Source organism: Telopea speciosissima, unplaced genomic scaffold, assembly GCF_018873765.1.
Source record: "Telopea speciosissima isolate NSW1024214 ecotype Mountain lineage unplaced genomic scaffold, Tspe_v1 Tspe_v1.0031, whole genome shotgun sequence".
NCBI lineage: Eukaryota > Viridiplantae > Streptophyta > Magnoliopsida > Proteales > Proteaceae > Telopea > Telopea speciosissima.
This window is the reverse complement of record NW_025317367.1, coordinates 1,466-16,904: the sequence shown is the minus strand read 5'-3', so window position 1 is coordinate 16,904 and position 15,439 is coordinate 1,466. Positions and strand designations below refer to the sequence as shown.

Sequence of the window (15,439 nt, the reverse complement as noted above, 5' to 3'; positions counted from 1 at the left end):
CTCCATTCTCCCCTTGAATTTCCATGATGTGCTTCCTATGCTGCCTACAAATCACAGATTTGTAGAAAAAGCTATTATTACCATCCCCCAACTGAATGTGTTTCACCCTTGACTTTTCTTTCAAAAATTTCTCTTCAGTAGCCAAAGCCTCCCAAAGTTTCTTTTTAGCCTGTGTCTCCATTAGCACCAAATTCGGATCATCAGGGTGCTCACTAAGCTGCCTCTGGATCTGAAACAAATCAGCCTCAGCCTCCTTTACTGCAAGAAAAACATCACCCACACACTCCTTATTCCAGCTCCTCAACCCTTTTTTGACATTCCTCAATCTGGCCGCAAACTTAAGAATGGGATTAAGAGCCAAATTCACAGGCTGCTCCCACCCCTACCGAACCACCTCATCATAGCCATCTCCACCAATCCAAGCCTCAAAAAATCTGAAAGGTTTTGGGCCAAAATCTGCTTTATCCACCACAGCCACCACCATTGGAGAATGATCAGAAAGCCCAGGAGGGTAAAAGGTTGCATCAGAGGATCTAAACACATCCATCCAAGCTAAATTGACCAGAACCCTATCAAGCTTGCAACAAATTCTTGCATCTCCCACTTGTCTATTATTCCAGGTCAAAGCCTCCCCTTTCCATTTCAAATCTAGAAGCCCAGCACCGTCTATAAACGAATTAAAATCATCCATAGCTTCAATCCGAACAGGGTCCCCTCCAATTTTTTCATTGTTACTTCGAATCACATTAAAATCCCCTAGTACAGCCCAAGGGTTAATAATGGCACTAGCAATAGCCCCAACATCCTCCCACAATTCCTTCCTAGCCACCACAGAATTAAGAGCATAAACAACAGTACAAAAGAAAAACACCGAGGTACCCACAATTGACACCTTAGCATGTATGAACTGTTTGGATTTTTGCACCAAAACCACATCATAAAAATTCGGGTCCCAACCTAGCCAGATCCGAATAGAGTTATCAAGATCTCCATTATGCAAATACTTCCAACCCGTCAAAAAACTATCAAAAATAGAAGCACAATTATCCAACTTAACCTTGGTTTCAAAAAGCCCTACCAATTTAACCTCATGGTCTTTACACACCTTCTTTATCTCCATTCTTTTAGTAGAGGCATTCATGCCTCTAACATTCCAAGCTAAGCACTTCATTTAGTAGGAAGGGTAGAACTATCATCTCCCCTTACTAGGTCCCACACCTTTGGCAACATTAGTCTCTTCGGGTTTATAAGAACCCGTTGGGCTTGGAACTTGGACCCCCTCCCCCTGGGTCGACCCAGCAAAGAATAAGAATTTAAATTCGGTTGGGACATACCTTTCCCCATTTGCCCTTGAGCTGCACGAATCTCAGCAGATTGCTTTCTAAGTTTATCAAAATTAGTGAGAGATTTCATAGGGGCTGACTCCTTCTCATTTGATAGAATAGAATCCTCCAATAAGTTATCTCCTTCCATATGGGCCGCACCATTCCTTTGAATTTGAATTGGAGTTTGTCTCATCGAATGATTAGGCGCCACCTCAGCAGAATCTGTTGCTTCTCTAATATCTTCCACGGATTTTGCCTTAGCCAGCTCCATACTAACATGGTTACCATTATAGATTGGATTCTCCCCACAAATCTCTCCAATGACTCCATCTTTCTCCTTATGAATAATTGCTAACGGATTGGGTTGAATATCCTCCTCAAAATCTGCTCCCTCAAGTAATTCATTCCCTAATAAAATAGCACATGATTCCGAATCCAACATTAAATCTTCAGGATCATAATGCACCTCCTCCGTAAGATCTTCCAAAATGGCAAAAGGATTAGATTGAGACAGCTCCCTGATCTTCGGATGATTCCCTGCCGATTTGAAACTCCCATTCCCTTTATTCTTGATAGAAATTAAGGAAACCGAATCCAATCCCTTTGTATTTGCACCAGCTCCACTATCCGGCTGTTCATCTCCTACTTCATCATTATGAACCTGCTGCCCGTCTCCATTGCCGCCACCCATGGCACCTCCATTATTTCCGGCAACACCTTTCACTCGCATTCCTTCTTAGACCGTGACTTATTCATATTTGAGTCTTGTTTGCCAAACAAACAATTATCTAAGAGATGGCCAAAAACTCTACAATGCTTACAAAGAGGGGGCTTCCAATCTTAAACAACTTTTTGATAAAAAACAAGACCGTCATCTCCATAGACTGGAACAGAAAAGGGAAGATCCCTATCTGCAGAAACTTCCACACATAATCGGGCATAAGACAGCCTCTCCATAGACCGGGTTATTTTATCAGTGACAATAGGCTTCCCAATCACACTCCCAATCGAACTCAACGCATCAGCAGACCAGTAATGAAACGGAAGATTTGGAAGGGACACCCAAACCGGTACTGAGCATAAATCAACTCTTTCCAAGCACACCTTCGGGCTCCAAGGGCGCAAAATCAATGGTCTCCTCTTCACATACCACGACCCCCCTTCAAGAACTTTAACTTTATCATCTTCAAGACTGAAACGAAAAATAAAAAAACCACTTTCTAATAAATTAACATCCACATGGCCTGAAATTCTCCATTGTTTTAACAGCATATCACGAGCAAAGGTGAAGCTAGGTCTGCCCCCGATAAAATGACCCATAAGGGTGTTCTTCCACTTCTCAAGACCTTTCTTAATCATCGAATCCGGGCATTTCGCAGCCAAAGCACCATCAATCTCTTCAGGTTCAATATAAGACAGTTTCTGCCCATCTCCATACGTCGAAGGAGAAGAAGAGGAAAAGAGGGCTGACCATGGAACACCAACATTCTTCCTTGTCTTCTCATATGCACCAATTGAAGAACCTTCCTGCTGCTGTAAAAGAACTCCAGAACCAGCACCCTCCTCCAACGGATCATCCAAAACAAGAATATTTTCCCCCACAGCCGAAGGACCTCCAACATGCAGCAGCCTACCACCATTGCCTTCACCTTGCACCACCGAATCATCCAAGCCCAAAACATCAGCACCACCTACAGAACCACAAAGAACAGGCCACTCACCACCCCCCAAATCACCAAGGGCAGCCGCTCCATCACCACCCTCACCCGAACCACTCACATTCCCCCCACCTTCCCTCCCTCTCGGACTGAGAAGAGGGGGAAGACCATTAGCCGGAGCTAATGGCTTGCCGGCCATCACGAAGAGCAACCACCTAGACCCTCACTCTCAATACATATTTCGACATATGTTCATTTTCGGTTTAAACCAGACCGGGTGGGTCGTTTGGAGTTATTTGGAAACATTTCTGAACTTTTCTGGGCTTGGGAATTTATATAAAGTGTCCTTATCTCTTATTAGTAGTGTGGAAGTGATGTTGACGGTCGTGACCTTCGAATCGATACCTATTTCGACATATGTTCATTTTCGGTTTAAACCAGACCGGGTGGGTCGTTTAGGGTTATTTGGGGGCATTTCTGTATTTTTTGGGTTTGGTGTTTTCCATAAGTGTCCTTATCTCTTATTAGACGTGTGGATGCAATGTTGAGGGTCGTGACCTTCGAATCGATACGTGTTTCGACATATGTTCATTTTCGGTTTAAACCAGACCGGGTGGGTCGTTTGGGGTTATTAGGGGGCATTTCTGTACTTTTTAGTTTTTGGTATTTTCTAAAAAGTGTCCTTATCTCTTATTAGATGTGTGGATGCGATGTTGAGGGCCGTGACCTTCGAATCGATACCTATTTCGGCATATGTTCATTTTCGATTTAAACCAAACCAGGTGGGTCATTTAGGCTTATTAGGGGGCATTTCTGTACTTTTATGGGTTTGGTATTTTCTAAAAAGTGTCATAATCTCTTTTTAGACGTGTGGATGGGATGTTGAGGGTCGTGACCTTCGAATCGATACCTATTTTGACATTTGTTCATTTTCAATTTAAACCAGACCGGGTGGGTCTTTTGGGGTTATTTTGGGGCATTACTATTCTTTTTTGGGTTTGGGATTTTCTAAAATGTGTCCATATCACCTTATGAAAGCTCCTGTAGCTCAATTGATCAAGGGTGAGGAGAGAGAAGCTCTGGCAATTTGAGAGTGGGATCTTGGTGCTAGTGTTTGGTGATGGCCGGCAGGCCATTAGCTTCGGCTAATGGTCTTCCTCCTTTTCCCAATCCGGGAGAGGGGGAAGGTGGGGGTACTGTGGAAGGCTTATGTGATTCAGGTCCGGCAGGGGGTGATTTTGGTGGTGGGGTCTCCTCCTCGGGTGGTGGTGTGGTGGTGGCTGGCTCGGGTTTGGTTCAACATGGCGGGGCTGTGTGAAGAAGGGAGTATCTTGGGCATCTTTTTTTCAGTCCTCTTCAAGTTCTTTAAATAATGAAGGTCTGGAACTGAGTTTTATTGAGCCAAATTTTATTGAGGGCAACCGTGTTGCTCAATGTTCTTCAGCTATGTTACGGGCAGAATTATCAAAGTGGAAGAACACCCTTCTTGGGCACTTCATTGGTCACAGACCGAGTTTTTCTTATGTTAAGGAAGTCTTGCTGAAACAATGGTGCATTTCTGGGCATGTGGATATTAATCTCCTTAATAGTGGCTTTTTGTTTTTCTGTTCAATTTGGAGGAAGATAAGGCCAAAGTTCTTGAAGGGGGGCCATGGACTGTGCAGCGGAGGCCCTTAATCCTTCAGCCTTGGAAACCAAGGATGAAGCTTGAAAAGGTGGAATTGAACTCCATCCCTATTTGGGTTACCCTTCCCAACCTCCCCTTTCATTTCTGGAATGTGGAGGCCTTGAGCTCGATTGCCAGTGTCCTGGGAAGGCCGATAGTCACTGATAAGATGACTAAGACTCAAGAGCGGCTATCCTATGCCCGGCTCTGTGTTGAGATAGAAGCTGATTATGAATTCCCGGATCAAGTGGTTGTTTATGATGATGACGGTCTGGTTTTTTATCAAAAAATTACATACGAATGGAGCCCTCCTCGGTGCAACAGTTGTAGGGTTTTTGGGCATTCAAGTGGGTAGTGTGGCGTTAATCTTAACAAGCAAATGCCCTCCAGCCAGAAAGAGTGGAGAGTGAAGAGCAACAAGAGTCCTCAGGTGACCGGAGCAGCTAGTGGAGGCGGCACTCAAGCCTTACACGGTGGAGGTGCTGGTAAGCAAGTTCAAAATTCAAATTTCAAAAATACCCCAGGTGGCAGATCTGATGGGATTGTGGACACTACAAATTTGGAAGCCCAGTCCGTGGGGAATCCTAGCAATATCTGTTCTATGGAGAAGATTGCTGGAATTTCTAAAAAGTTGCCTAATTCTAGCCCAAAGAATTCGGCTGGCAGGGGGAAGAAGATTGTGCACCATAATGCTTTCGCTTTGTTGGAGCATCTAACAGAGGAAATTCCCTATGACCCCACAGAACTGATGTTGGATGCTGACTCATGTAACGTCCTTTTAGGGAAGGAAGTGGAATGTGAGCAAGATATTGGAAATCCCCCACACAAGGAAGGTGAGGAGGAAGGGGAATGTGTGTCTCAATCAGCAGATTTTCTTCAATGCCATGCAAGGAAAGAGAATGATGCAACGGCTGGAGGTGATTTAGTGGATATTGAAAACCACACCTTTTTTTCGAAATAAGGAAGGGTTTGTGGCAGCTGGGGAGAGAGAGGAGACTATGACTATGGCAAGAGTTAATGCGGCAGTTCCTTCTGTGGAAATTACAGATTGGGGGGGCCCCATTAGGGAATCCTTGTTGCAAATCCTAGATGAGGGTGACAAAGCTAATGGAGCTGCTCTAGGAGAGGAAATTACAGAAGGAGCCCAATCAAATCTGAAAGAGATCTCCACCAAGGGAAAGGAAATTTCGGGCAGCACTATTCTAAGGGGTCCAATTTTAGAAGGTATGCCCTCCATCCCTAACCATGCAATTTCTTTGAATTCAGAAAAGGAAGGGAGAGCTACTAGGGAGATGGGGAAGAGGAGACTGTTGACTTCTTTTAAACCTCAACGTATTGAAGTGCTTCCTAGCCAAAGCTCAAATCAGAAGGGAAGTGATAGTGGTCTGGCTTTTGGGGGTAAGAAGCTAGCTCCCCCTCCCCTCCAACGTTCCTAATGAACTGTCTCTGCTGGAATGTGCGTGGCTTGAATGCCCCAGAGAAGAAGAGGTATGTGAAGAGAATCATAGCTGATAATAATTATAAAATGGCTATTCTCCTTGAAACTAAAATCAAAGAAGGGAATGTTGACTCTACTTTCCAAAACCTGAAAAGGGGATGGAGGTTTAGTCACAATTGTAGTCAGGAGTACCATACCCCTCTATGGATTGGTCGGGATGAGGGCTGCCTTAAGGTGGATGTTCTAAAGTCTACCATTCAGTTGATACACATGAGGATTTCTATTCTTGGGACTTCATTGTCCTTCCTTTGCACTGCAGTGTATGCTCTTAATTCCCTAGAAGGTCGGATGGAACTTTGGAGGGAGCTAACTGATATTGCTACAGGAGTGGTTGAACCGTGGGCTGTCATGGGAGATTTCAATACGGTTAGACACCAAAATGAGAAGATGGGAGGGGATGCGATCCATCAGGGGGTGGTTGACAAGTTTAATTCTTGCATCTTCAATTCGGGGCTGGCTGACCTAAAATGGAGAGGGGAATTTTACACTTGGAATAATAACCAAAGTGGTACTCGTAGAATCTGCTGCAAATTGGACCGAGTCCTTGTTAATAATGCTTGGTCGACAAGTTGCGTTTCTCGGAAACTCACTTCCTTTGCCCTGAATATCCGACCACGGCCCGATTGCTCTCGAAATTCGGACAATTTCACTCGACCGAAACCGTTCAGTTTTTTGATGCTTGGACCCATCATAAGGACTATGACGAAGTAGTTAAAAGGGGCGGCTGAAGGTCAGTAAATGTCAACTCTAATCCTATTTTGCGCTTTGCGAAGCTAAAGAATGTGAAATCTGAACTTAAATGCTGGAATAAGGAGAGCATTAGAGATGTCTTCAAAAATGTTAAGGATGCAGAACTCGATCTTGGCCGAATTCAACATCACCTTTCCCTTGATCCCCTTGATGATTCCCTTGCTGTCTTGGAAAAAGAAGCTAAAGGCAAGCTGTGGGCTGCATTACAAATGGAAGAAAGGTTTCTTAAAGAGAAATCCAGGGTTAGGTGGCTAGAGTTGGGGGATGGCAACAACAACTTTTTCCACAAGTCCATGCAAAGTAGGCACAATAGAAATCATATATTGGAGGTCATGGACCAGACTGGAAATACTTTGACCAACCCTAAGGCTATCAAAGAGGAGGCGGTTCTTTTCTATAAGAAGCTGTTCGGGTCGGACTACACTAATTTGGGCTCCTGCCCCCCCCCCCTCGATTCCCCTCTCGGGGGTGGTCTCTGAATCCCAGAATTTGGAACTTGGCAAGGAGGTTAATGGAGAGGAGATTAGAAGAGTTGTGCTCAGTTTAAAAGACTCTAAAGCCCCAGGGCCTGATGGTTTCGGGGCTGGCTTTTATAAGCACTCTTGGGAGGTCATTGGTGAGGAGCTAACGAATGCTGTCCAATGGTTCATTGCGAATTCCTTCATGCCCCATTCTATTAATGCTACTTTTATCACTTTGGTGCCGAAGTATGGGGATGTCTCCACTTTTGCGGGGTTTTGGCCTATTGCTTTATGCAACCTCCTATATAAGATCATCACAAAAATCCCCTCTAATAGGATCCAGCATGTTATTGGGAGTGTGGTTAGTCATAATCAGTCGGCATTCATCAAGGGCAGGTCTATTGTTGACAATATCCTTGTCTGCCATGATATTGTGCGTGGCATCGAACAAAAAGCCACTAGTCCTACGGCAGTTTTGAAGGTAGATCTTCACAAGGCCTATGACTCTCTTAGTAGGAAATTTTTGTTTGATGTGATGGGAAGAATGGGGTTCTCCGACAAGTTTATAGGGTGGGTGAAAGCTTGTGTGACCACCCCTATGTTCTCTGTCCTTATTAATGGCAGCCCGGCGGGTTTCTTCGGTGGAGGGAGAGGGATTCGACAAGGTGATCCATTGTCCCCCTACCTCTTCACCCTTGCAATGGAGGCTTTTTCTGGAATTATGCGAAGGCTTGAGATTGATGGTCAGATTAAGCTGCTACCCCGTTGTAAATCGTTCCACCTTTCCCACATCATTTTTACGGATGATCTTATGATTTTTGTGAAGGGGAACCGTGATTCGATTTCAGCTAGTTTGGGGCGTCTTGATGAGTTTGCTGCCCTCTCCGGGCTTCAACTTAATAGATCTAAGTCCTCTATTATATTAGGGGGCCTTACCCAAGCTAGCAGTCTGGAACTTTTGGATTTAACGGGTTTTTCGGAAACCAAGCTGCCTATTCGGTACCTTGGAGTTCCTCTTGTGTCTGGCAGGTTATCCATGAAAGATTGTAGCCCCATCTTGGATCTGGTTCGTCGAAAATTGGAGGGGTGGAAGGCTAGATTCCTCTCTTATGCTGGTCATCTTCAACTCTTATCTTCAGTTCTGCAAGGTAGCTACATTTACTGGGCAGGGATCTTTGGCCTTCCAGGAAATGTTGTCACCAAACTGGAGTCTATGTTCTCTAATTTCCTTTGGTCAGGCCCCTCCCTTGAGAGGAAAACCCATTTTATTTCTTGGGATGCGGTCTGTAAGCCAAAATCAGAGGGAGGGTTGGGAATCAAGCGGGTCAAAGAAATGAACATTGCCGGAATTACGAAGCAAATTTGGTGGATTTCCTCCAAGAAAGATCGGCTTTGGGTTAATTGGGTACAACAAAGATACCTCAAGCAAGAGTCTCTTTGGACAGTCAAGGGTCTCAATAACTGCTCTTGGGTCTGGCGTAAAGTCTTGAAGTACAAAGATAAAGCCCTTCCCTTCATCAAAACTATTATTGGGGATGGGTCTACTACAAAGCTTTGGCTTGATAATTGGCACCCATTTGGAGTTCTTGTGAGCAGATTTGGTAATAGGATTTGCTATGATGCAGGCTCTTATTCCCTTGCTGCCCGTCATGCTTGTGTCAAGGAGATTATCCGTGATGGAGATTGGCACCCTGGTCCCTCTACATCTTTCGATCTCATTGATATTTGGAGGGCCCTTCCAGCCATTGATAAATTTCATGATGAGGTTTCGGATTTGACAGTGTGGACTGGTAACTCTTCAGGTAATTTCTCTTCCAAATCAGCCTGGAATGCTATCCGCACAAGAGCTGCCCGCATTGACTAGAGCGAAGCTGTTTGGTTTGAAGGGAGTATAAAGTCCCATTCCTTTATAGCCTGGAGATGCCTTTCGGATGCCCTCCCCACTAGGGACAACCTCATTCATAGACACATTCCGACTCCTCATCATTGCGTGTTTTGTTGGGCTGGAACTGAAAGCAGGAATCATCTCTTCTTCGGGTGCCCTTTTACTACTGATATTTGGAAACATATTTATGACCTTTGTTTCCATGATGGGGCCACTCCTAGCAATGCCATTGATGCAGCCATTTCGGTTAGATATGTTGCAGGTAGAGCAGGGAAATTGGGGCTGGTCATAAAGCTTGCTTTCTGTGCCACAATCAAGCATATTTGGTCGGAGAGAAATTACAGAATTTTTAGAAACAAAATCAGATCTAAGGACCAGATTGTAGGGGCTATAAAGGGGGATGTTATTGGCAGATTATCTTCCATTGACTTGGTGGGAGACCCTACTACTGCCGACCATCATATTGCTGCCAAATGGGATCTTCAAGTTCGTTGGACTGCAGGAATTCCAATGGCATGCTCTTGGTTTGCTCCAAATCCGAACATGGTTGCTCTCCATTGTGATGGGTCTCTTTCAAATGACTAGGCAGGCTTTGGGGGTCTCATTCGTGATGATAGTGGGGATCCCTTAGCTGCCTTTGCTGGCATAGGGGAAGATCTTTCGGTGCTGTCCATGGAGCTCATGACTATTTACAGAGGAATTTCCCTCTGCGTTGATAAGGGCTTTTATGATGTCTCTATTAGGTCGGATTCGAAGTTGGCCGTCGATATTTTGAATGGAGTGATTACTGGGCCTTGGCAAATCCTAACTTTGAAAAGTAAGATCCAAATAAAGGCAAGGCTGCTTAGGTCTAAAGAATTCATTCATGTGTGGAGAGAACAGAATCAGCCTGCAGATTTCATGGCCTCCATCCCTACAGACCCTTCTGGAATTGGGAGCCTGAGTCCTTCCCTCCGGAGCTAGCGATTCTCATAAAGCAAGATAAAGAGTTTGTAACCTATTATAGGATGTAGCCTTGGAGGGGTGTCTTCCTCGTTGTTTGGATAGGGCATGCCCTCTCTTGTCTAGGGTCCTTTTCCCCTCTTTTGGGTTCTTAAAGGATGCCTTTTCTGTATTTTTTTTTTCTTTTCCTTCGTAATATATTTCTTACTTATCAAAAAAAATATATATATCACTTTTTAGACATGTGGATGCGATGTTGAGGGTCATTACCCTCGAATCAACACCTATTTCAACATATGTTCATTTTCGGTTCAAACTAGATCGGATGGGTCGTTTGGGGTTATTTGGGGGCACTTTTGTACTTTTTTGGGTTATGGATTCTCTAAAAAGTGTCCTTATCTCTTATTAGACGTGTGGATGCGATGTTGAGGGTCGTGACCATCGAATCAATACGTATTTTGACATATGTTCATTTCCGGTCCGAACCAAACCGGGTGGGTCGTTTGGAGTAATTTTGGGGAATTTCTATACTTTTTTGGACTTGGTATTTTCTAAAAAGTGTCCTTATCTCTTATTACACGTGTGTATGCGATGTTGGGGGTCATGACCTTTGAATCGATACCTATTTCGACATCTATTCATTTTCAGTTTAAACTAGACCGGGTGGGTCGTTTGGGGTTATTTGGGGGCATTTCTATAATTTTTTGGGTTTGGGATTCTCTAAAAACTGTCCTTATCTTTTATTGGACGTGTGGATGCGATGTTGATGGTCGTGACCTTTGAATCGATATATATTTCGACATATGTTCATTTTAGATTTAAACCAGACCGGGTGGGTTGTTTGAGGTTATTTGGGGGCATTTTTGTACTTTTCTGGGCATGGGATTTTGTAAAAAGTGTCATTATCTCTTATTAGACGTGTGGATGTAATGGTGACCGTCGTGACCTTCGAATCAATACCTATTTTGACATTTGTTCATTTTCGGTTTACCACGGATTCTATTTCGACCTGCCTGGGGGCCTTGGATGATTTTCATACCTACTCTGGATTGAAACTCAACAGGGCTAAGTCCTCAATTATTTTAGGGGGCCTCACCCACACGGCCAGACTACAACTTTTGGAATTAACGAACTTTGTGGATACCAAGTTACCTATCCGGTATCTAGGTGTTCCTCTCATTGCTCGAAAGCTGGCTTTTGCAGATTGTTCTTCCATTTTGGATCAAGTGAGGAGTTGGCTTCATGGTTGGAAAGCTGGGCTCTTATCCTTTCTAGGGTGGCTTCAACTTTTAAGCTCTGTTCTTCAAGGCTGCTACATTTACTGGTCAGGGATTTTCGGGCTGCCTGGAGCTCTAAAGAACAAGCTGGAATCCATCTTCTCCAACTTCCTTTGGTCTAGCCCGTCTCTTGATCGTAAGGTACATTACATCTCTTGGGATAAGATTTGCAAATCTAAGGCTGAAGGGGGCCTTGGTATTAGGAGAATTTCTTACATGAATATTGCGGGGATTTTTAAACAAATTTGGTGGATAGGCACTAAGAAAGGTAGTCTTTGGGTTAGGTGGGTCAATACCCGCTACCTAAAGAAAGATTCTATTTGGACTGCAAAGATCCCCCAAAATTGCTCTTGGGTTTGGCGGAAAGTCTTCAAATTTAGAGATCAGGTTGAGCCACATATCCATCATATTATTGGGAATGGCCAAGCTACTAGACTTTGGTTGGATAATTGGCATCCCAAAGGGGTTTTGATTAAAAGATATGGAGATCGGATCCGTTATGATGCTGGTTCTCACCGGCTTGCCATGGTTTCGGACTTTATTAGGGATGGCCATTGGCATCTGCCCCCTCAGGGTTCTTTTGATCTGATAACTATTTCGAGGGATCTCCCTAGTATTCCTATTGTGAGTGGTGAGGAGGATCTTATTGTTTGGAAGGAAACTTCTAATGGTCTCTTTACTACCAAGTCGGCTTGGGATCTTATTAGAAGTAGTGCAACAAAGGTGGATTGGAATAAGCTTGTTTGGTTTCCTGGTTTTTTTCCTAGGCACTCTTGTACTACCTGGAGGTGCCTGATGGGAGGGTTGCCAACTAAAGACCAACTCATTAGAAGGAATATTGCTGCAGGATAGAGTTGCGTCTTATGTTGGGGAGGTTTGGAGAGCCATGCCCATCTCTTCTTTGCCTGTCCCTTATCTAATACCATTTGGGATAGGGTTAGCTCTATGTGTTCTCTCAATGGCAAAGGACCTGCTGCCCTGACTGATGTGGTCAATTGGCTTTCTCATGTGGTTTGTGCTAAAGATAAGATGGATTTTATTCCCAAGCTTGCATTTTGTGCGACGATTTATCATGTTTGGTGGGAGAGGAATCAACAGCTCTTTAGTAATCAATCAAGGTCTTATGATAAGATCCTTCAAGACATCAAATTTGATGTTTCCACTAAAGGTTCTCAATGTCCGTTATTGGCTGCCCATACTCCTAGGAATCAATTTTTGGTTGACAAGTGGGGGGTCCAAGTGCAGTGGGCCAATTCGGCTCCCAAAATCTGTTTCTGGCCAAAGTCCCCTGCTCAATTGATTTCTCTCCATTGTGATGGGTCTTTGAACGAAGATAGAGCTGCTTATGGGGGTCTCATTCGTGATTCCTTAGGAGATCCGATTCTGGCCTATGTTGGTAAAGGGTTTGAAGCTTCGGTTCGTAGCATGGAATTGATAGCTATCCACAGAGGAGTGGTTTTATGCTTAGAGAGGAACCTCCGTTATATTTCTATCAGATCTGACTCAAAGTTGGCCGTGGAGATTGTTACAGATGTGATTGGCTGCCCCTAGAATGTTTATGCTTTGAAGTACCAAATCATCTCTAGGTTGGACCAGTTGGTTCGCTATGAAGTGAGGCATGTTTGGAGAGAACTGAACCAACCGGCGGACTTTATTGATTCCATAAATAGTGGGGATGGGGAAACTATTTTCTATCCTCAAGAGTTTCCTGAGGCAGCTGATTCATGATGATTCTGTTGGTAAGGCCCAGTTTAGGCCTCCATAATTGGGTTTGGGTGGTTCTCCTTGAATATCTGAGGGGTTTGTCCTCGGGGGTGTGGGGCCTCTTTCTCCTCCTTAGGTCTGTCTAAGGGGTGTTAGTAGGTTCCCTTCTCTTGTATCTTTCTTTTCTTCTTCTATACATTCACAAATTACTTATCGGAAAAAAAAAATGTTCATTTTCGGTTTAAACTAGACTGGGTGGGTCGTTTGAGGTAATTTGGGGGCATTTCTGTACTTTTTTGGGTTTGGTATTTTCTAAAAAGTGTCATTATCACTTATTAGACGTGTGGATGTGATGTTGACGGTCGTGACCTTCGAATCGATACCTATTTCGACATATGTTCATTTTCGATTTAAACCAGACCGGGTGGGTCGTTTGGGGTAATTTGGGGGCATTTCTGTACTTTTTTGGAATTGGTATTTTCTAAAAACTGTCCTCATCTCTTATTAGATGTGTGGATGCGATGTTGAGGGTCATGACCTTCGAATCGGTACCTTTTTTGACATATGTTCATTTTCAGTTTAAACCAGACCGGGTGGGTCGTTTGGGGTTATTTGGGGGCATATCTGTATTTTTTTTAAGTTTGCCATTTTTTAAAAAGTGTCCTTATCTCCTATTAGACGCGTGGATGCAATGTAGAGGGTCGTGACCTTCGAATCGATTCACATTTCGATATATGTTCATTTTCGGTTTAAACCAGACTAGGTGGGTCATTTGGGATTATTTGGGGGCATTTCTATACTTTTTTGGGATTGGTATTTTCTAAAAAGTGTCCTTATATCTTATGAGACCTGTGGATGCGAAGTTGAGGGTCGTGACCTTCGAATCGATACGAATTTCGACATATGTTATTTGAGGGCATTTCTATTCTTTTTTGGATATGGAATTTTCTAGAAAGTGTCCTTATCTCTTATTAGACGTGTGGATACGTTGTTGAAGGTTGTGACCTTTGAATCGATACCTATTTTGGCATATGTTCATTTTCGGTTTAAACCAGACCAGGTGGGTCGTTTGGGCTTATTAGGGGGCTTTTTGGTACTTTTTTGGATTTGGTATTTTCTAAAAAGTGTCCTAATCTCTTTTTCTATGTGTGGATGCAATGTTGAGGGTCGTGACCTTCGAATCGATACCTATTTAGGCATTTGTTCATTTTCAGTTTAAACCAGACCGGGTGGGTCGTTTAGGGTTATTTGGGGGCATTACTATACTTTTTTGGGTTTGGGAGTCTCTAAAAAGTGTCCTTATCTCTTATTAGACATGTGGATGCAATGTTGAGGGTCCTAACCTTCGAATCGTTACGTGTTTCGACATATGTTCATTTTCGGCTTAAACCAGACCTGGTGGGTCGTTTGGGCTTATTAGGGGGCATTTCTGTACTTTTTTGGGTTTGGTATTTTCTAAAAAGTGTGCTTATCTCTTATTAGATGTGTGGATGCGATGTTGAGGGTCATGACCTTCAAAATGATACCTATTTCGGCAGTAGCTCATTTTCAGTTTAAACCAGACCGAGTGGGTCGTTTGGGGTTATTTGGGGGCATTACTGTTCTTTTTTGGGTTTGCAATTTTCTAAAAAAAGTGCATATCTCTTAATAGACGTGTGGATGCAATGTTGAGGGTCGTGACCTTCGAATCGATACCTATTTCGACATATGTTCATTTTCGATTAAAACTTGAACGGGAGGGTTGTTTGGGGTTATTTGGGGGCACTTTTGTACTTTTTTGGGTTAGGGATTCACTAAAAGGTGTCCTTGTCTCTTATTAGACGTGTGGATGTGATGTTGAGGGTCGTGACCTTCGAATCGATACGTATTTTGACATATGTTCATTTTTTATCCGAACCAGACCGGCTGGGTCGTTTGGAGTAATTTGGGGGATTTTTGTACCCTTTTGGATTTGGTATTTTCTAAAAAGTGTCCTTATCTTTTATTAGACGTGTGGATGCGATGTTGAGGGTCATGACCTTCTAATCGATACCTATTTCGGCATCTGTTCATTTTCAGTTTAAACTAGACCGGGTGGGTCGTTCGGAGTTATTTGGGGGCATTTCTATACTTTTTTGGGTTTGGGATTCTCTAAAAGTGTCCTTATCTCTTATTGGATGTGTGGATGCGATGTTGAGGGTCGTGACGTTCGAATCGATACATGTTTTGACATATGTTAATTTTCGGTTTAAACCAGACCGGGTGGGTCGTTTGGGGTTATTTGGGGGCTTTTC

General features: G+C 43.6%; 1 protein-coding gene across 1 annotated transcript; it reads left to right on the top strand.

Annotated features, from left to right (window-relative positions):
• Nucleotides 1-5,653: 5,653 nt before the first annotated feature.
• On the top strand, nt 5,654-10,206 carry LOC122647354. The gene is made up of 6 exons (XM_043840778.1): nt 5,654-6,047; nt 6,407-6,513; nt 6,921-7,139; nt 7,405-9,160; nt 9,272-9,729; nt 9,829-10,206. The coding sequence occupies exons 1-6, from the start codon at nt 5,654-5,656 to the stop codon at nt 10,204-10,206; spliced, it is 3,312 nt and encodes a 1,103-aa protein (XP_043696713.1).
• Nucleotides 10,207-15,439: the final 5,233 nt, after the last annotated feature.

Bases quoted from the DNA above. Each gene is read 5' to 3' on its own strand.
- LOC122647354 (XM_043840778.1), top strand. From the start codon at position 5,654: ATGGCAAGAGTTAATGCGGCAGTTCCTTCTGTGGAAATTACAGATTGG. The intron at 7,140-7,404 runs GTTAGGTGGCTA...CTTGGCAAGGAG, and splicing joins TTCTTAAAGAGAAATCCAGG to GTTAATGGAGAGGAGATTAG. The intron at 9,161-9,271 runs GTAATTTCTCTT...ATTCCTTTATAG, and splicing joins GTGGACTGGTAACTCTTCAG to CCTGGAGATGCCTTTCGGAT.